At 43.0% G+C, this 20624-nt stretch overlaps 1 protein-coding gene across 1 annotated transcript in view; it reads left to right on the forward strand.

Moving 5' to 3' along the window:
• The window catches only part of CD22 (CD22 molecule), a 39121-nt gene extending 21124 nt beyond the window's left edge, over positions 1-17997 (forward strand). The window contains exons 8-13 of the mRNA XM_063436097.1: positions 460-723; positions 1696-1792; positions 3226-3289; positions 4120-4244; positions 4737-4806; positions 16718-17997. Coding sequence (XP_063292167.1) covers positions 460-723; positions 1696-1792; positions 3226-3289; positions 4120-4244; positions 4737-4806; positions 16718-16864 — 767 coding nt within the window. The 3' untranslated portion in view covers positions 16865-17997. The remainder of the gene's footprint in view (positions 1-459; positions 724-1695; positions 1793-3225; positions 3290-4119; positions 4245-4736; positions 4807-16717) is intronic.
• Positions 17998-20624: the final 2627 nt, after the last annotated feature.

Raw genomic sequence — 20624 nt, forward strand, 5'->3', positions numbered from 1 at the left:
TCATTCAAGTACCTGTCACTACTATTATCGAGAAACGGGCTGCCAAATTTCAAAAGGGAAGCTACGAAATGCCATCTTTTGTTATTTAGCTTGCAACTGCTATATACCAACAAAGTTGGTTTCCTGTCGGAAAAATCTTGTTGTTATAATTATTATCGTTAACATAGTACTTTGGCAATGGAAATGATACAAAGAGTACTTACTGATCTGTAAAGATTAGGACATCTTAAATAGTAATAGTGACCAGTTTTAGCCATGTGCTGCCCGGCTCTATTTGAACAATTTTGTGGGTATTCTACCTTCTTTAATATTATGTTAATGACTTTTGGGTTTAAGCTCAATACAAACAACAAATTATTGAAGTAATGAGAGTTAATTTGTACTGCAGCCTTTCGATTTATATTACTTATAAGAAAACCAAGCTGTTAATTTTACCATATGTCCCTTGTTTACTTACAGATGCCCCCTGTAATCTAAGCCTTTCCGTTAATCCCTCTGCACTGGCCACCGAAAACTCATTAGTTGAGCTGAAATGTAACATCAAAGCCAATCCAATGCCAAACAATTACCAATGGCATAAAAATGATGTTCCAATAAGTAATGAGTACTACAAAACATTGCGGCTGGTGAATATTAAATTGGAAGATGAAGGAAAGTATCACTGCACCGCAACAAATAATGTTGGGACTGGGAAATCAGACACTGTGATTATAGACGTAACATGTAAGTATGTCCTACATCAAGGCTGGCCAATCAGCACTCTACAGCTCGTATTAGGACAGCAGTAGTTGTTTCGGAAAAGGTACTTCAAAGGAGCACTGTGGGAACCATAATAACGTAATCTCAATGAAGTGGTTTTGGATCCCAGGGTCTCTTGGGGTTATCTTACCTTTTTGTTTTAAATTATTTTTTGAGAAGTTTAACACAGTGGTGGTGTTCCTAGGCCCTAGTCAGATGCCTGTCCGCTCGTGCTCAGGCCAATGTGGGAGATGACATGCTCAGCCTATCATTGACCACTCACTGGAAGTAATCTTACTTTTTCTAACTTGCACGTGTGATGGGAGGCCAGTGAAAAGCCGAGCGTGTCAGGTTCCCCATTAGCCCAAGGTAGAGGAGAGGCAGCTGACTGCTTCTGTGTAAGACCATTCTAAGGCACTAAAAGGTGGAGATCATTGAGATGATGCAGTTGTGGTGAGTAGCGTTCCTTTAAAGTATATTTTCAGAGATCACCAATGATGTCCTCCTGCAAGATATAAAGGACATGATTTGAGTGGAGATTTAACTGAATCTTCTTATATTCCTTTAACTCTGTATCCTACGACTATCGATTTGACTACTTCAGAATAATTACAATGTCTTTAACCCCTTAAGGACCAAACTTCTGGAATAAAAGGGAATCATGACATGTCACACATGTCATGTGTCCCAAGGGGTTAAACCATTTTAACAATGTCCTGCACTAGTGCATTCAGATTGAGTGATTTGGATATTTCTTTTGTTTCCATTAAGACAATACACAACTAAGTTACTGTTTGCCTTCTGGTCCAGGGGAGATATGTTAATACAGATTTATTTATGGTATTATTTAGACTTCCCCATTTGCAATGAGGAAGAATTTAGTTTGACATTTCTTTTAAATCTCTAGTTTGAATACAATGTATATAAATGAACTGTGATTGTTTGAATTATTTTTAGACAGCATCTACACCATAGCCAAATACTCTTCAGGAGCGGCTGGATTATTTTTGCTACTCATCGTTCTTATTGTCTTGATCATCCGGTTTACAATTTGGTGAGCTATTTCATTTATTGAATGTATACGACTTGCTATAGATTCTGGGCATCATAGAAAATAAAGGTAAGAATGACTACTATTCAAATTGTATATAAAAGTTACAACAAATGCATTGTTGTAACTTAGTCACTGCTTTCTTAAACATAAAACCCAGAGTTTGGAAAGACACCTGGTGGGTTGTTTAAAGGGAGACCTCTCCCCCCCCCCCCCACCACCACCACCACCACTGCCTTCCCTGGATTAGAAACGGTTAATAAACCCTTTCTGTACTCACCAGATTCTAGCGCCAATGTCACTCGGTGCTGGGTCTGTGCTCCGCCTCCTTCGACGTCATCCGACGGGGGACAGGGGGCTGGGGCTAATGCACATGCACAGCTAGCGCTGCAAACGTATTAGGACCTCCGCATAAGAAAGCATTTAACTGTTGCTGAGGACGTCCAGCATTAGTTAGGCAACCAAACATTGCCCAGCAAGTAAGAAGTGCCTCTAGTGGCTGTCTAATTGAAAACCACTAAAGGCAGTCTTAGTCCTGCAATGTAATCATTCCAGTTTCTCTAGAACTAAAATGATTTACATTGCAGGACTAAGGAAGACAGGGTGCCTATAGTATCCCTTTAAACACACACTAACATACAGATACACAGACACACATTGATACAGAGACACACACACACTGACAGACATAAAGATACACAGAAACACAAGGACTGACATACAGATACACAGACACACATTGATACAGAGACACACACACTGACAGACATAAAGATACACATAAACACGACTGACATACAGATGCACAGGCACATACGGATCCAGAGACACTCACAGACAGACATAAAGATACACAGACACATATGGATACGGAGACACACACAGACAGACTTAAAGATACATAGACACACACTGACAGACATACAGATAAACACTGATATACAGACACACACAGTGATAGACATCCAAATAGAAAGACAGTCACATACACACTGATACATACACATGCTGGCAAAAATGTCCACTTTTATAGCCACCCTCCAGTTTCATACCTTATGCTGGAGGGTGGTTTCCTTGGGGGCCAGTGACAGGCTGAGGTAGTTGGGTTGATCTGTCTCTCCCATCCCTCCTGAGCCTTGAGAAGATTAAGGAGTCCTTTTTATGGCACATTATTGTGATTGAGGAAATTCATCCAGTTGCTCTAAGTATTGTTTTTTAAATGACTATGTGCAATAAATAGATTCTAAATAAATGTAATGTCAGAGATAACTCTTACATTTCTTGAAAAGCCTATGTATTTTTTTTTTTAGCATGATAACATGCTGTTTTTGTTTTTTCCTTTATTATTTTTGGGGGTGGGGGAGTCCATGAGAATGAATATCTATAATTAGAATTAAAAACATTTTTATAAATAATGCATCATTTTTCTCTTTCAGGAATAAATGCAAAAGGCAGACTTCAGATGATATAAGTGACTCTTCATTCTTTGTCCTTAAAAAGGTAAAAATAATTGCAAAGTGTCCATGTTCGTAAGAATTAGTGGAATTGGTAGTAAAAAGGGCAGAGAGGTAAGATGGCGCAAAACAACAGAGGGGTTTATAAAGAAGGTTTATCAAAAATTGTGAAAATTAATAGATTAGTTCTTATAATAATTTAATGAAATAAAGATCAAAGTGTGATGAATTTATATTTAATACAATATGTTGCTACCATCAGAAATGTCAGATCCCTTTAAAAAACATGGTCTGCTCACTTCACACCAATCAAATACATGGATATAAACACAGAAATAGACATACACAGCCAGAAACACACAGAGATACATACAGTCAGCCACATGTACACACAGAGACACACACTCCCAGACATGTACACAGTCACACACAAACTGCCAAATACACACATCCAAATATTTGTATACTTTGTATCTTTTATTAGCCTTCCTGTTTACCTGCCTATTTGTGGTAGGAAATTGGCATTTCTGGTTTCCAGTCCAAATCAGAGGCTGGTATGCACTTTTAATCATGCCCTCAGCCAATCACTGGTGCCCAAATCTTCTTATTGATTAATTCACTTTTCTGCTCAGTACGATGGGCGAACAGAGATATAAGAGAAGAGAGCTTGGGGAGCATATTGCGAAACTTTGACTGGGAACAAGGGCTCTGGAATCTGGAGCTGATGACACTAGTGTTAGGTTGGTGAACCCTGAGAAAGGGACAGGGTTCCCAAAACCTTTTTCTTTCATATGCTCTTTAAATAAAAGTGTGGTTCCAGCAGTGTCTTTGGCAAGAAAGACCCTTTAATGCTTATTGTTTCATTTTTCTCTATAGTCACATAATGAAACACCCGAAGGTGGAGTTAGACAGTGTCCATCCATAGACATCTCTGAAGACCAGATCAACTATGCCAGCATTCAGTTTGCTTCCTCTGATGAGGGAGATTACCAAGTGCCCAGGTAACTGTTACTAAGACTTTTATTTTTAAGGTAAAACATCATTGGAACATCAACCTTTGTTTTAACTTTTACATAAGCTTATTTGCCATCAACCTTTCAAATCATAATTCTCATTGGCTTTATTGCTAATATTAACGTTACATAATATTGTACTATTATTTAATTTTGTTTGCCTCTTGTACCAGTTTACACTCTCCTGTTCTTTCAAATCTTTTTGTACACAGGCCTGTCTTTTTTTTTTTTTAAACATTCCAGTGTTTTCACCCATTGAAGCTTGACAAATAATACTTCAATGTCGTTTAATATTGTATGTCTAAGTAGTGAAGTGATGTTTGTCCTAACAGAGCCATGAAATCACTATCTGTTTTTTATGTGGGAGTGGAATGAATTTTAGCTGGTTAGATCAAATTATTTTCTTAATAATTCTAAATATACATCATATACCTCATTATGTAGTTTTATTTAATGTACCTTTTTCTTTGTCATATTTAGGAAGAATGCTAACTCACAGGATATCAATGCAATTTACAGCTTAGTGAAGAAACCCCGCTGTTCTACAGAGGTAAATCCATAATTGCCAATCACTTTATATCCGTCCCTTTCTTACGAAAGATGCTACCAAGGAGCTTGTCCATGCTTGTCAGGGTACCTGTAGTCTCTACCTCAGAGGAGGTGAGAGACTTAGACGTTTATCCTTCCAGAGGGGTTGTTTCTTCCGTTCCTCGCGGTCCTCTCGGCCATTTACAAGCCGACCGCGAGGGATCCACTTCCTTATATGACGCGACGCCCAGTAGTCGACGTCATGACGCCAACCCGGGTCGACCTGTCAGTCAAGTCCCGAGCACTAATCAGGACTCGTCGGGGGCGTGATTAGCCTTTAGAATCAAGGTATAAAGTAAGGCTTTCGGCATCTGCTCATTGCCCTGTCGTGGTTCTAGCCTGTCTAGTCACTCAGTGCTCTTGTATTCTAGTTATCTCTTTGGTTCTGACCCGGCTTGTTTGTACTACCCTGCTTACCTCTGTTACCCTTTGACTCGGCTTGTCTCTCGCTTACCTGTCCTCTCGTTCCCTCGACCTCGGCTTGTTCTTAGACCATTCTCTACTTACTCCTTACGTTAAGTCCGGCCATTCTAAGGTCCGGTATACGTACCTACCACCTGTTTGTACTCTGCGTGTTGGATCCCTGTCCCGATCCTGACATTACGACAGGGCCAATGGATCCTGCAGGTACAAACACTCAGGTTGGTCCTTCTGACTCTAGGTTCGACGCCATGGATCACAGAATGGACCAGATGGCTCTAGCACTACAGGCGTTACTATCTCGTTCTAGTAATCAACCAGAGGAGATGCGTAATACTTCTATCTCTCCTGTGAGTTCAGGTCTAGAGGTAGCCACTGTAGGTGCTTCTGCCCGTATCACTCCACCTGTACGTTATGGTGGTTCTCCAGAGAAGTGTCGTGGTTTCTTAAACCAAATAGGCAGGGGCGGGCTGGGCCGGGGGGCAGGGAGGCAATTGCCCCCCAGGCCGCCCGAAATTCTTTTAGGACCGGCCACGGCGGGCCGGCCCTTTAAATGCTGCAGCCGCCGAGCGCTCTGTAAAGAGCGCTCAGACGGCTGCAGCTGCTTCTCCCCTCCCCTGTAGGTGGCCGAGCTGCACTCCAGTCCGCGGTCCCGGCCGGAGTGATGGGAAGGTGCACACTAAGTGTGCACTTCCTGTCAGTCCGGCCGGGTACAGGAAACAGAAGCTCCTGTTCCGCGCGGAACAGGAGTTTCTGTTTCCTGTACCCGGCCAGACTGACAGGAAGGTGCACACTGAGCACCTTCCTATCACTCCGGCCGGGACCGCGGACTGGAGTGCAGCTCGGCCACCTACAGGGGAAGGGGTAAGAAGAGTAAAAAGAGGGGAGGGGGGGGAGAGTAAAAAGAGGGGAGGGGGGAGAGTAAAAAGAGGGGAGGGGGAGAGTAAAAAGAGGGGGGGAGAGTAAAAAGAGGGGGGGAAGAGTAAAAAGAGGGGAGGGGGGAGAGTAAAAAGAGGGGAGGGGGGAGAGTAAAAAGAGGGGAGGGGGAGAGTAAAAAGAGGGGAGGGGGAGAGTAAAACGAGGGGAGGGGGGGAGAGTAAAAAGAGGGGAGGGGGGGAGAGTAAGAAGAGGGGAGGGGGGGAGAGTAAGAAGAGGGGAGGGGGGAGAGTAAGAAGAGGGGAGGGGAGGAGAGTAAGAAGAGGGGAGGGGGGAGAGTAAGAAGACGGGAGGGGGGAGAGTAAGAAGACGGGAGGGGGGGAGAGTAAGAAGAGGGGAGGGGGGGAGTAAGAAGAGGGAAGAGAGGGAGTAAGAAGAGGGAAGAGAGGGAGTAAGAAGAGGGGAGGGGGGATAATAAGAGGGGGAAGTAAGAAGGAGGGGAGATAAGAAAAAGAGGGGGGTAAGAAGAAGAAGGGGGGAGTAAGAACAAGAGTGGGGAGTAATTAGAAGAAGGGGGTAAGAAGAAGAGGGGGGAGTAAGAAGAAGAGGGGGGTAAGAAGAAGAAGGGGGGTAAGAAGAAGAAGGAAGGGGTAAGAAGAAGTAGGAGGGTTAAGAAGAAGAAGGGGGTAAGAAGAAGAAGGGGGAAGTAATAAGAAGAAGGGGGTAAGAAGAACAAGGGGGGGAGTAAGAAGAACACAGGGAGGAGGGGGGGTAAGAAGAACACAGGGGGGTGAGAACATACAGAGGGAGGAGTGAGAAGAACACAGGGAGGGTGGAGGGGGGATGAGAAGAGCCCAGGGAGGGTGGGTGAGTGTGAGAAGAGACCGCTAGGGGAGGGTGGGGGAGAGGAGAGACCACTAAGGGGCAGGGGAGAGCTCTAAGGGACAGCTCTATAGGACAGGGGGCAAGACAGGGAGCTCTTTAACACTACGCGCACACACACACACACACAATGCATCCCTATACATACACAGAAACAGAACATGCTTCCCTTACACACAGAGAAACACACAATGCATCCATTACACACACACAATGCAACCCTTACACACAAAGACAATGCATAATTTGCACACATACACAGAAACATACAATGCAAACCTTTACACACACATGCAAACACACACACTGTTTTTCTTACATACACACAGAAACACAATGCATCTCTTACACTCAATGCACACACATACAGACACACACCTTGCATCCCTTATGCATACAAACACAGATTCACACAATGCATCCCTCACACACAACCAAAAACGCATAATACATCCCTCATACACAAATACACACTGCTTCCACTACACACAAACACACTGCATCACCTGCACAAACTGGTATCCCTATACACTACATACCATAAGCACACATATTAGATAACACATAACACATCCCCTACATACTCCACTCCCTGTGAGCGAGCTCATGGGTGGGTGGAACATATAAGTGGACTTATGAGTGGGCCTTATGGGCATACTCACCGTCAGGCACTGGGGCCCAGACCTTGAGCTGTGTAAGAGGCCCCCAAAAAATGGAGCTGCTTCCAATTCTCCCAGAACGTTGAATTTTGTGACCACAGTTGCAAACAGCCTCCAGAGGTCCTGTTCTACACCAGACCAGTGGAGCCAAACTGCAGCCCATCATCATCCTCATCTAATTGTAAGTAGGCAATCTAGTATATTATTAGTGACACTAATCTATAATTTACCTCACATTAAAGGGACACTATAGCTTAATGAAGTGGTTGTGGTGTCTATAGCTGGTCCCTGCAGGCTTTTTAATGTAAACACACACTGTGTGCAGCACTGGTGTTAGTTCATATGGCAGATCATATGGGTGGGGCATTGTGATGTCACATGGGGGGGCGGCAAATTTATATTTTGTCTAGGGCGGCAAAAATCCTTGCACCGGCTCTGATCCTGGGCAGGTGCACCAGTCTACTGGTGACCCACAGGAGGGGAGTGCACTGATTGCACTGCACTCTCCTCCTGCCCAGACCCGTCTTGACCGCAGTGCAAGTGCCCTCTGCCCCTAATTTACAGTGGCTCACACTCACAACAAGCAGTGCCTGGAGCCCTTTGCAGAGACGGAAACAAAGAGGTTCTGCGGCAGCTGGCCGTCCTGCAAGCATTACATTAAACAGCTGTTCCCCATGCAGCCACAGGTGGCGTTGTGCTGGGAGACTGTGATTACTCTTCACTTCCTCCCAGCCTACAGATCAGCGCATGGGCGAGAGAGGAGGAGGCATGATTTAATCTTGAATAAATCCTCTAAGCAAACCTTTATAAATTTGGGGGGATCAGCTCTGTTTCCACAGTTTATTGGTGTTTATTCTCATCTCTGTATTAATATTGAGGGATGTCTAAGTAGTAACATCAGTGTGTGTCAGCAGGGCCAGCCGTTGGGGTGGGCAAGCTGTGCGGTCACGCAGGGTGCCATGACAACAGAGGCGCCCGGCGGCCAACACAGCTCACAAGTTGGGTACACCAGCATATTTAATTTAAACGATTCGCTGGTGGTCCACTGGTGCGCACCAGCAGTAGGTGCAGTCAGATCATATCCTCTCCCTCGTGGTTCCAGCGCTCAGTTAGTGAGTCAGAGCACAGGCTCAGAGATTCTCAGCCTGTGCTCTGACAACATTGAAAGTCAGAGCCGTGAAGGAGCGGGAATGGCAAAGAGCTACTGATTAGCATAACATCAATATCCGTTATAAAACCAGAAAAAGGTGGGCATGGATGGTGAACTGATTTGGTGGTGCAATGGGCCACTTGACTGGTTTTGCCCCCCAGGCCTAAGGCTGCCAGCCCTCCCCTGCAAATAGGTATCCATTTCGAATTACAACCCCGCTCCTATCCTACAGATAGGGCGAAGGTTGGATTTATTATCACATTACTTGTTGAGAAAGCTTTGAGATGGGCCAATCCATTGTGGGAAAATGATAATCCGTTAGTATATAATTATAATGCCTTTGTAGCTGCTTTCAGAAGAACTTTTGACCCTCCAGGTAGAAAGGTCAATGCAGCTAGATTACTGTTGCGCCTTAGACAAGATAACCGAACACTTGTGGATTATGCACTAGAGTTCAGGTCCTTGGCGGCAGAGGTTAAGTGGAATGAACAGGCTTATATAGATGTATTTTTAAACGGGTTATCAGACTTAATCCTTGACGAGGTTGCTACTAGAGAGCTTACTGAAAATTTGGAGGATTTAATTTCTTTTATTTCTCGCATTGACGAACGTTTAAGAGAGAGGCAGAACACTCGAGAGAGAAACCGTAGACCTTCCCTTAAACTAGCTCCTTCATTTCAAAGTTCTGAATCCACAACCTCACTTTTTCCAGAACCTATGCAGATAGGCAATACTCGCCTCTCAGAAGAGGAGAGACAGTACAGGAGAAGGGAGGGGTTGTGTATGTACTGTGGAGTCAGAGGTCATTTACGCCTAAATTGTCCTAATCGCTCGGGAAACGCTCGCACCTAAGTTTCTCTAGAGGACAGGCCTTGGGTGTTTCTATTTTGTCCTCTAATCTTAATTATAAAGATCACAGGCTTCTGCTACCCGTTTCTTTAACTTGGGAGAAGGGAGTACTAGAAACTATGGCATTGATTGATTCCGGAGCTGCTGAGAGCTTTATCGACCAAGTTTTTGTTACCAAACACGCTATCCCATCACAGTTAAGGGAGACACCCTTGGCCGTTGAGGCCATAGATGGTAGACCTTTAGTTGAGCCTGTTATTTTCCGTGAAACCATACCCGTTAAATTAATTGTTGGTATCTTACACGAGGAAGACATATCTTTATTGCTTATTTCTTCTCCTTCTGTTCCCATAGTCCTGGGGTATCCTTGGTTAAAAAAACATAACCCTATTATTGATTGGGAATTAGGGGAGATAATCTCATGGGGTCAGGGTTGTCAGGACAGGTGCTTACGGACAGTGTCACCGCTTTGCGCAGTTAACACGCCGATTAATTCTACCTACTCTACAGAGGCACAAATACCGCCCCTGTACCTGGATTTAAAGGCAGTATTTGACAAAAAGAATGCTGATACTTTACCTCCACACAGGTCTTTTGATTGTAAGATTAATCTACTACCTGGTACTATGCCCCCCAGGGGTAATGTATATCCTTTGTCCACTAAAGAGAACTTAGTCTTAGAGGAGTATATTCGTGAGAACCTTGAAAAAGGATTCATTAGGAGATCCTCCTCTCCTGCCGGGGCTGGGTTTTTTTTTGTTAAAAAGAAGGATGGTACATTAAGACCTTGCATTGATTATCGAGGTTTGAACAAAATAACCATTAGAAATGCCTACCCAATTCCTTTGATTACCGAGCTCTTTGATCGTCTAAAAGGCTCCAAGATTTTCACCAAGTTAGATCTCAGAGGGGCGTATAACTTGGTGAGAATTCAGCAGGGACACGAGTGGATGACGGCGTTCAATACCCGTTATGGGCACTATGAATACACAGTAATGCCTTTTGGTCTCTGTAATGCACCGGCAGTATTTCAGGACCTGATCAATGAAGTTCTTAGGGAATTTCAACATGACTGCGTTATTGTATATCTGGATGATATACTTATACACTCTAGAGAGATTGAGACTCACCACAGACAAGTCAGAAGGGTATTGCGCAAGCTTCTTCAACATGGCTTGTACTGCAAATTGGAGAAATGCAGCTTTGACCAATCCCAGATAAACTTTCTTGGTTATGTGATTTCTGGGGAAGGGTTTAAGATGGACCCGGATAAGTTCCAGTCCATTTTGGATTGGCCTTTACCCAGGGGTCTCAAGGCCATTCAGAGGTTTATTGGATTCTCCAACTATTATAGGCGCTTCATTAAGGGTTACTCTTCAATTATAGCTCCTATTACCAATATGACCAGACAGGGGGCTGACACTAAGAACTGGTCTACTGAAGCCCTTCTTGCCTTCAAAACACTCAAGGAACTGTTTGCTTCTGCACCAATTTTAGTTCACCCTGATACGACTCTGCCTTTCCTACTCGAGGTAGACGCCTCAGAGACAGGTATAGGTGCTATCCTGTCCCAAAGGTTAGGTGTGGATAAGCCCTTACATCCATGTGGTTTTTTTTCCAAGAAACTATCAGGTCCTGAGAGCAGATATGACATTGGTGACAGGGAACTACTAGCAGTTATCATGGCTTTAAAGGAGTGGAGACATTTATTGGAGGGCACCTTACATCCTGTTACTATTTTGACAGACCACAAGAACCTGTCCTATATTGGGGAGGCCAAGCGCTTGTCCTCCAGGCAAGCTCGTTGGTCTTTATTCATTCCTCACGCATTTCAATTACGTGCTCACTTATAGACCTGGTTCTAAGAATTCTAAAGCCGATGCTTTGTCTCGACAATATGAACCTTCTGCGATATCGGAGCCGGTTTTGTCTTCTATAGTACCCAGGTGCAATATTATCGCCAACACGAGTCTTAAGATTCACTCTCCGTTGCTTGGTCAGATCATGAAGTTGCAGCATCTGGCGCCTAGACAGACTCCTGGGGCAAGGCATTTCGTTCCTCCTGAACTCCAACTGGAACTCTTACAGTGTTTTCACAACAGTAAGGCGGCTGGGCATCCGGGTATTCGCAAGACATGTTCCTTGATCTCTAAAGATTTCTGGTGGCCTTCTTTACGGAGGGATATTAGGGATTTCATCGGAGCATGTGAGGTCTGTATGAAGACTAAGCAACCTCATACGCTTCCATGTGGTTTGTTACAGCCCTTGAACATTCCAGAGAGACCATGGTCCTGTTTGGCTATGGACTTCATTGTAGATTTGCCTGTTTCTAAAAAGCAGACTGTGATCCTCACGGTGGTTGATAGGTTTACCAAGATGGCTCATTTCGTGCCCTTAACTAAACTCTCGACTACTCCTGAATTGGCGGAGATATTCGCGAGAGAGATTTTTCGCTTACATGGGATACCTTCCGAAATTGTTTCCGATAGAGGTTCCCAATTTGTTTCACGTTTTTGGAGATCCTTCTGTTCTCAACTAGGCATCAAATTGAATTTTTCTTCTGCCTATCACCCTCAGTCTAACGGAGCTGCTGAACGTACTAATCAAAAGATTGAACAATATTTGCGTTGTTTTGTTTCTGAACACCAGGACGATTGGGTCGGTTTGATTCCTTGGGCGGAGTTTGCACACAATAATCTCGTTTGTGATTCTACTCGTTCCAGCCCCTTCTTCATGAATTATGGCTTTCATCCTTCCATTCTTCCCTCGGTTTCTCCTTCCCAAGGGGTACCGTCGGTTGATGTTCATGTTGCCAATTTGAGGAAGTTGTGGGACCAGACTCGACAAATTCTCCTACATAATTCCATGTTGTTCAAGAAACACGCTGATAAGCACAGAAGGGCGGCTCCGGTTTTTGTTCCAGGTGATAGGGTATGGTTGAGTACAAGAAACATTCGTTTAAAGGTTCCTTCTATGAAATTCGCTCCTCGTTACATTGGTCCTTACAGGGTTCTAACTCGAATTAACCCAGTTGCGTATCGCCTAGCTCTTCCAGCTGCCTTACGCATTCCTAACTCCTTTCATGTTTCCTTACTGAAACCGTTAGTCTGTAACAGATTTTCCTCCACTATATCCTCTCCTCGCTCTGTTCAGGTTGAGGGTCAGGAGGAGTATGAAATCAACTCCATCATCAATTCTCGAATCTCCCGGGGGAAGTTACAATATCTTATTGACTGGAAGGGATATGGTCCTGAGGAGAGGACTTGGGTACCTCAGGAGGATATACATGCTCCTCGCCTCCGCAGGGCTTTTCACTCCCGTTTTCCATCTCGTCCCGGTTCCTTCCGCCCGGTGGGCGTTTCTGAGAGGGGGGGTACTGTCAGGGTACCTGTAGTCTCTACCTCAGAGGAGGTGAGAGACTTAGACGTTTATCCTCCCAGAGGGGTTGTTTCTTCCGTTCCTCGCGGTCCTCTCGGCCATTTACAAGCCGACCGCGAGGGATCCACTTCCTTATATGACGCGACGCCCAGTAGTCGACGTCATGACGCCAACCCGGGTCGACCTGTCAGTCAAGTCCCGAGCACTAATCAGGACTCGTCGGGGGCGTGATTACCCTTTAGAATCAAGGTATAAAGTAAGGCTTTCGGCATCTGCTCATTGCCCTGTCGTGGTTCTAGCCTGTCTAGTCACTCAGTGCTCTTGTATTCTAGTTATCTCTTTGGTTCTGACCCGGCTTGTTTGTACTACCCTGCTTACCTCTGTTACCCTTTGACTCGGCTTGTCTCTCGCTTACCTGTCCTCTCGTTCCCTCGACCTCGGCTTGTTCTTAGACCATTCTCTACTTACTCCTTACGTTAAGTCCGGCCATTCTAAGGTCCGGTATACATACCTACCACCTGTTTGTACTCTGCGTGTTGGATCCCTGTCCCGATCCTGACAATGCTCTAGTAATTTCCTGCATGGATTATTGTAACCCTCTCCTGATTGGTCTTCTCAAAAGCTGTATTGCCCCGCTACAGTCTGTAATGAATGCTGCCGCCAGACTGATTTTCCTCTCTAGTCGATCCTCTCACACCTCACCCCTCTGTCAGTCCTTACATTGGCTTCCTGTATCCTATAGGAGTCAATTCAAAGTGCTAACCCATACCTATAAAGCATTGAACAATTTTAGCCCCTCTTATATCTCTTCACAGATCCATAGTCATGTCCCTTCTCTGTCTCTCCGCTCTGCCCGTGATCTTCTCCTGTCCACTGCTTGCACCCGTACGGCCAACTCACGCTTGCAGTTCCTATGGAATAACCTGCCTAACACCATAAGACTCTCCCCTAGTCTTCAATCATTTAAGAAGTGCCTTAAACCAGATACAAAGCTTATGGCCTCCCCGAGTAACCTTTACCTCACATACCTGTCTCTTGCTCTCTAAAAGGCAGCACTCTACTCTCTCCTTCAGCTCTACTTCACTCCCACTTTATTTATTTTAGGATTGTTATTTCCTGCTATAATGTGTTTTATACACCACCTCCTATCGACTGTAAGATCGTTTGAGCACGGTCCTCTTCAACCTATCGTTCCTGTAAGTTTTCTTGTAATTGTCCTATTTATAGTTAAAGCCCCCCCCCCCACTCCCCCCCTCCCCCCACAATATTGTAAAGCACTACGGAATATGTTGGCTCTATATAAATGGTAATAATAATAATGATAATAAAAATACAGGAGATATCAGCAAAATGAAGATGTACTGATTGTTTCAACTACAACAATTATGGTATTCTGCTAGACCGATTCAAACCATTGAAGTAAGGTTGTTTGTTGAAACCTTTTGATTCTATGGTAAACACATATATCTGCGGGCATGGGTAAAACTGTGGGACATTCATGGCTGTTGTTAACTTGTATGGCTGCGTGTCTTTGGAAAGGGAAGGAAAAAGTGTTAAGGTGTGGCCCATAGGTAGTGTGGGGAGAGGGTGACTAATGTATGGGCACTCTAACGACATAAGGACCACGGTATTAGACACCTGAGTCCGGTCGCCACCGGTGGTTAGTGTCTCCTCTGGATGTGGTCAGCAGCAATGTTTTTTGCATTACGGGGTTGCCGGAATTCTGTGGAGAGGGTGCCTCTGTCTGTGGCACTGACAGCAGGCCCAATCTCTTCAGGAAAGCCTCTGGGTCCTCTGAGGTCAGAGTGAGGTGGTCTTCCCCAAGTGTCACCAGGAGTGAACCCTCCACTCCCCAGCGGTATTTAATGTATCCGTCTATCACCCGCCTGGCCACCGGGGCTAGTCTCTTCTTCTCCGCCAGTACCATGAATGGGATGTCAGTGTAAATCGCTAGAGTGTAGCCACCATATTCTATGTTCCCCGTTGCTCTGGAACGATTCACAATTGCGGCTCGCACCGCTATGTCTCTAGTGGTGATGATCATGTCTTTGGGGGCTCCACTGGGCGTTGCTGAAGACTTGCGCATGCGAAATGTTGAGGTGATCTGTGGGTGGTCTATATTTCCTTTGACACCCATAGAGGCAATAAGGTTTCTGGTGAACTGCAGCAACTTCTCCTCGCTGACAGACTCTGCCCCTGATGCATACATTTCGTCGCCTACGGCGCATTTCTAACGAGGTCACCACTCGGCTTAGCTTTTGTACCTGTGAGGTAAGTTCTGTTATTTTGGTTGTATTTTCATGGATTAACCCATCTCGGGCTTCCTCCCTCTTTTCCACTGCTTTGACTTTTTTGTATATCACACCCACCTCTGTTTGTACTTCCGGAATGTCCTCCTTCCAGACTTGCCTAAGGTATATTAATAGCCTTTTTATGTCCCCTTTCACCGATGGGTAGAAGTGCTCATCAGATTCTGAGGACTGTTATGCTTTCCCAGGCTCAGGTGAGGCAAGAGATCTCTCTTCTTCCTGGGAGTCCTCTGAGGCTTTCGACTCAGCTAGGGCCACTGGCACCATCTTTGGAGGCACTGGCAGCATAGGCCTATCGAAGGAGAGCCTAATATCTTGCACCTGGTGTGTTTCTGGGCGCTGATTTTTCTTATTCCTGCACCCCATCGTGTCTCCTGTGGGTACGAGTATTTGTGGTCTCGGGAAATCCCTTTGATTGCGTCCAGGTTTGTTATATTGTGGGGACCGAGCGGAGCTCCACTAACACAGGTCTGTACAGCTCTTCTGTAGGCCACAACCCCGTCATTTTGAGTCTTTGAAACTCATCTCACAAGACACATTTAGTATTTCTATCTGTTTGATGGAATAACACATTAATATTAAGAACATAGTTCTCCTATGCAAGTCACACACTCACTTCCTATTTTTAAAAGAAACTATCACTTTTTGGGACACAAATCTTCCTTGCCTATTTTCTCCCCTCCTTTGAGATTTTTGCATCCATGACCTTATAACACAAGTCTCACAATATTAAACTCAAATGAATGAATAGTTGTTGTGTATGAGTGTATCACATATGTGGTGCACATGAGAGTACCATAAAACTTCACAGCAATAAATGTCATGGTAATGTGCAGCATGTATCAGAGTTTTACAAAGCTCCACAGCAATAAAACTAAAAAATGTGTGGTGAGTCTGTCACAGAGATCCATAGCAATAAAATTAAAAATGATATGTAGTTAGTGAATCACAGAGCTTCACAGCAATACATATTATAGTATTAGATGAGTGTCCACATTCATCACTGTTACATAGTGGTAAAATCCACGTTATTGTGTGATATATGAATTTATCACAGATATTCACAGCAATAAAACTTACTATGCTATGCATTGTCTATAAGAGTATTCCAGAAAACCACAGCAATACAACTCAGTAAACAGCTATGTATATCCATGAGTACATCATGATTAATTCCATATAAGTTCATCAGAAGGTCACAAAGTAATCTACAGTTCCCCAAGAATAGTCAGAACCCAATAATGTTTAATAATGTTCTACGTTTTCTTTTGTAATTTTAAAAATATGCGATTTGTATTCACTTGCTGCCAGCATTAGTACATTAAACATATTTCTAACTTGTATTTCTAGTTAAATGAATATGAGAATGTCAAATCATCCAACAATCCCACCAACAGCAAAGAGGAACTTCACTATTCCACGATCACCAACCTGCCCAAAGGAGGTTCAGTCCATCAACCAGACCCAGGGGTGGAATACGCAATGCTCAAACAATGAAGTCAAACTGTGTTCTATGAGTAGCACAACCAGCAAATATATGTGGAAAGTCTCAAGTGATAATCACCATTACGAGTACAGATTTACTATTTTTTTAAACTATTTTGGGAATCCTGTAATCCAGAAATTATCCCGTAACTCTCCAGCAACTGTATTTGAGGATAAGGGCTCACCAAACAGTTAGACTCTCTGTGATAGCCTGTGATGTTCTATTTGTCATTTTATAACTTTACAATTATGAATTCATGACGGGTATCACTTGTAGCTAAGTGTGCCCTTTTTGGGACATGTCATCAGAATAGCTGATTTGTGAAGGTGACAGGTTATAATGAACGTGTTTAGAGAAGCCAAAATCAGTTCAAATAACTACTAGGTTGTAATGGAATAAAGGACTATCTGAATTGGAACTAATGGGTAAAAACGATTTTGCTCAAAACGTTCTCTTTTCTTAGAACCCTGTAGATTCTATTCTGATGAGTTGCGTTTATTTTTAATGTACATTAACTATCTAGGTAGCACTGGACTATGATAACAAGATGGGAGCAGATTTCGCATTGTGTTTGTTTTGTAGAGCTCCATATTTTTAGAACTCGCTAGCGCGGAACAGGAGAGACAATAAGTGTACCTAACCTATATCCTCTTTTACTTCACATATGTATAATGTCCTATCTGCATTTTGCTTATCTTTATCATTACATTCATATGAGCAGAAGAAGTCGTGTAAGGCAGTATAACATTGGCTGATCATTTTGGGAGTAAAGTTCTAATCATGGAAAAAGTACCCAAGGAAAACAAGAGGAAAGTTTCACTGAACTCTGATCCACTACTAGTCTTTGTAAATAACATATTTTGGGTTCTATATACAAAGCTCGGACTATTGGCTAATCCTTGACGCAGTACTGCCAGCCTGACTTTTGACGCATTGACGCATTGACGCATTGACGCTGTGCTCACCGCTCTGAATTCAGGTGTTTTTGTAGTTATAGGATCACTATAGGGTCAGGAACACAAACATGTATTCCTGACCCTATAGTGTTAACACCACCATCTAGCCCCCCTGGGCCCATCATGCCTCCATAAATATAGCAAAATCTTACTGTATTCAAACCAGAAGCTGTAGAGCTGCATGCGGTTTGCCTTTAAAAAAAAAACAAGCAGTCTGCTGACATCATCAGAAGTGGTGGCCTGATCCAATCACAGTGCTTCTCCATAGGATTGGCTGAGACTGACAAAGAGGCAGATCAGGGGCAGAGCCAGCATGATTCAAACACAGCCCTGGCCAATCAGCATCTCCTCATAGAGATGAATTGAATCAATGAATCTCTATGAGGAAAGTTCAGTGTCTGCATGCAGAGGGAGGAGATACTGAATGTTTGGATGCATTTTAGGCAGCCATGACCCAGGAAGGATCTCTAACAGCCATCTGAGGAGGGGGCAGTGAAGTTATCACTAGGCTGTAATGTAAACACTGCATTTTCTCTGAAAAGACAGTGTTTACAGCAAAAAGCCTGAAGGTAATGATTCTACTCACCAGAACAAATTCAATAAGCTGTTGTTGTTCTGGTGACTATAGTGTCCCTTTAAACTCAATTTATCGAACGCCCAGGCTGATAACTCTCATTTTCATACAAAAGCTATGAGCAGAGGAAGAAATTAGGCAATTCTTGGGCAATAGACTTTCTTTTAGCTTTGTTTGTGCCAGCATCAGCCACATCAAAATGACCTGTAAAATGGCCGCAATTAGCGGTAATTGCAGAAAAGTTTTAATTTTTTATCTAATATCAGTGTGTATTGAAAAAGTTTATATGTGTAACCTTTTATATTAAATAAATATATATTTTCAATTAAACTGTTGTGTATTAAAAACAACACATGGATGAAAGATGACAACTGCTAAAATGTCAAATATTGGAAATACAAGAACGATTGAAGATCATCAGTAAAACAGTATTCTTCACAAAAAGAAGTTACATAGAAATTGATGATTGCTATGAATTCAGCATTTTGCACCAGAATTGCTTAGCTGTTGTAAGTCAAGAAGTCAAGCAGAAGGGTCTGAAATTTTGAAGAAATAATATATATATATTTTTTTTAAATGTTAATTGCAACGCTTATATACAATACTGGGTGTCAGGCAACAAATTTTAAGAGCAACGCCGATCTGTACATAAATAAAGATCTACAAATCATTTGAGAAGGAGACATTAAACTTGCACAAATACACCAATGGCTTCATATAAGGTCACTACTAAATTTATTAATAGAGTGTATAAAATGATATAAAAACAGTTTGCCAGAATGATATAAAACTACACTACACAGATCCGAGTTATGACCTGGACGTGTGGTCTATGTCGTTATAATAATATGTCCTTTAATGATCCAGTACAAATAGGACATAATGAATGGTGGGTATGAATAACCTCGACAATTCATGCTGGGTCTCTGAATGCCAGATTGTGAGCAACGCAGCTCAAGCTTCCCAAACCAGAGTTTCTTCTATCTAGCCGTAAGTAAACCCTACATAACGCAGAAGAGGGGAGCAGGGATGCAACTCCTTCAAAATATCCTCAAATCCAAGTCAGAGCAGTGTGGGGCAACATGGAAAAAAAAGAGTATAGAAACAGAATATAGTGTAGTATTTAACTTACTGTTGAGTATAAAAAGAGAAGAAAATACACTTGCAAATTTCTGGAGCTTATGGTCAGATCGAGGTCTATGTGTTTGGACCGTACAATCCCCGCCTAAGGATATGAAGATGATCTTGGTCCTCTGTTTAGAGATTTTCCAAGGACTATGAATAACTTGTGGTGATCAGCATTTAGGGGTGTTCCTCTCCAATACCCACTAGTTCTTAAATAGCTAAATTGAGCAATCATATAAGAAATATTTACTTAACATGACATGAATCTGTAAGTAGAATAAAATACTGCTCTTGCTTTGCAATAAGCAATTTAACACAGTTTCTTTAGGCTGTGTCCCGAGGCTGTAATGTGAATGGTGTTTGTTGTCCAAATATCCCATTAGTACTAATAATGTGCCATTATTAACTTGGCTTTCACAGTTTTCCCACTTAAGGAAAAGTTTAACTAAGAAACACAATAAGCATAACCCAAAAGGGACTTTATAAGTGGAAGCTGGCATCGTTGTGAAAGGGTTTAACCCCTCTCCACTAGCATTGAGTTTAAATAAGATGCAGCATTGCATCAATATAAAATTTCCCCCCCACCCCCCCAAGAAAATAAAAATTACACAAATGGAGAATAAACCTTATCTACGATGCTCGTTCATTGATTTCCCTCCCCTCACTGCAGGGGGTGGGCTGGCCTATTGGACAGGCTCATGGGTGGGCTTTGGAGGCAGGAAGTGTAAGGTTGGCCACTATTGGTCGGTTTCTGCAAGCATGCTGTGTGTGCTGATGACAGGTGCGTTTTATGCACAAAATTAGCAATAAAAAAAATCGAAAAGAACACCAACTGCACACTTTTTATAATAAAAGATAAACGTTATTGTAAATTCAATTAATGTATTTTCAAAATAACAAAACTATGCATTTGATGAAAGTGTGTATAAAAAGATACATGCAGAGGAAAAGGAATAGATAAGAAAATATAAATAAAACAGAGCAAATAAAAGAATACAGAAACACTGTATGTACCAAAGTGTTTGCACCTTCTCGAGGTTGTTTCTCACATGAGAGGCGTTTCAGCGACTCAGCGACAAAGGCCTTTTTCAAAAGTTTTGGCACCCTCTTCTATCC

This window comes from Pelobates fuscus, chromosome 11 (genome assembly GCF_036172605.1).
Source record: "Pelobates fuscus isolate aPelFus1 chromosome 11, aPelFus1.pri, whole genome shotgun sequence".
Taxonomy (NCBI): Eukaryota; Metazoa; Chordata; class Amphibia; order Anura; family Pelobatidae; genus Pelobates; species Pelobates fuscus.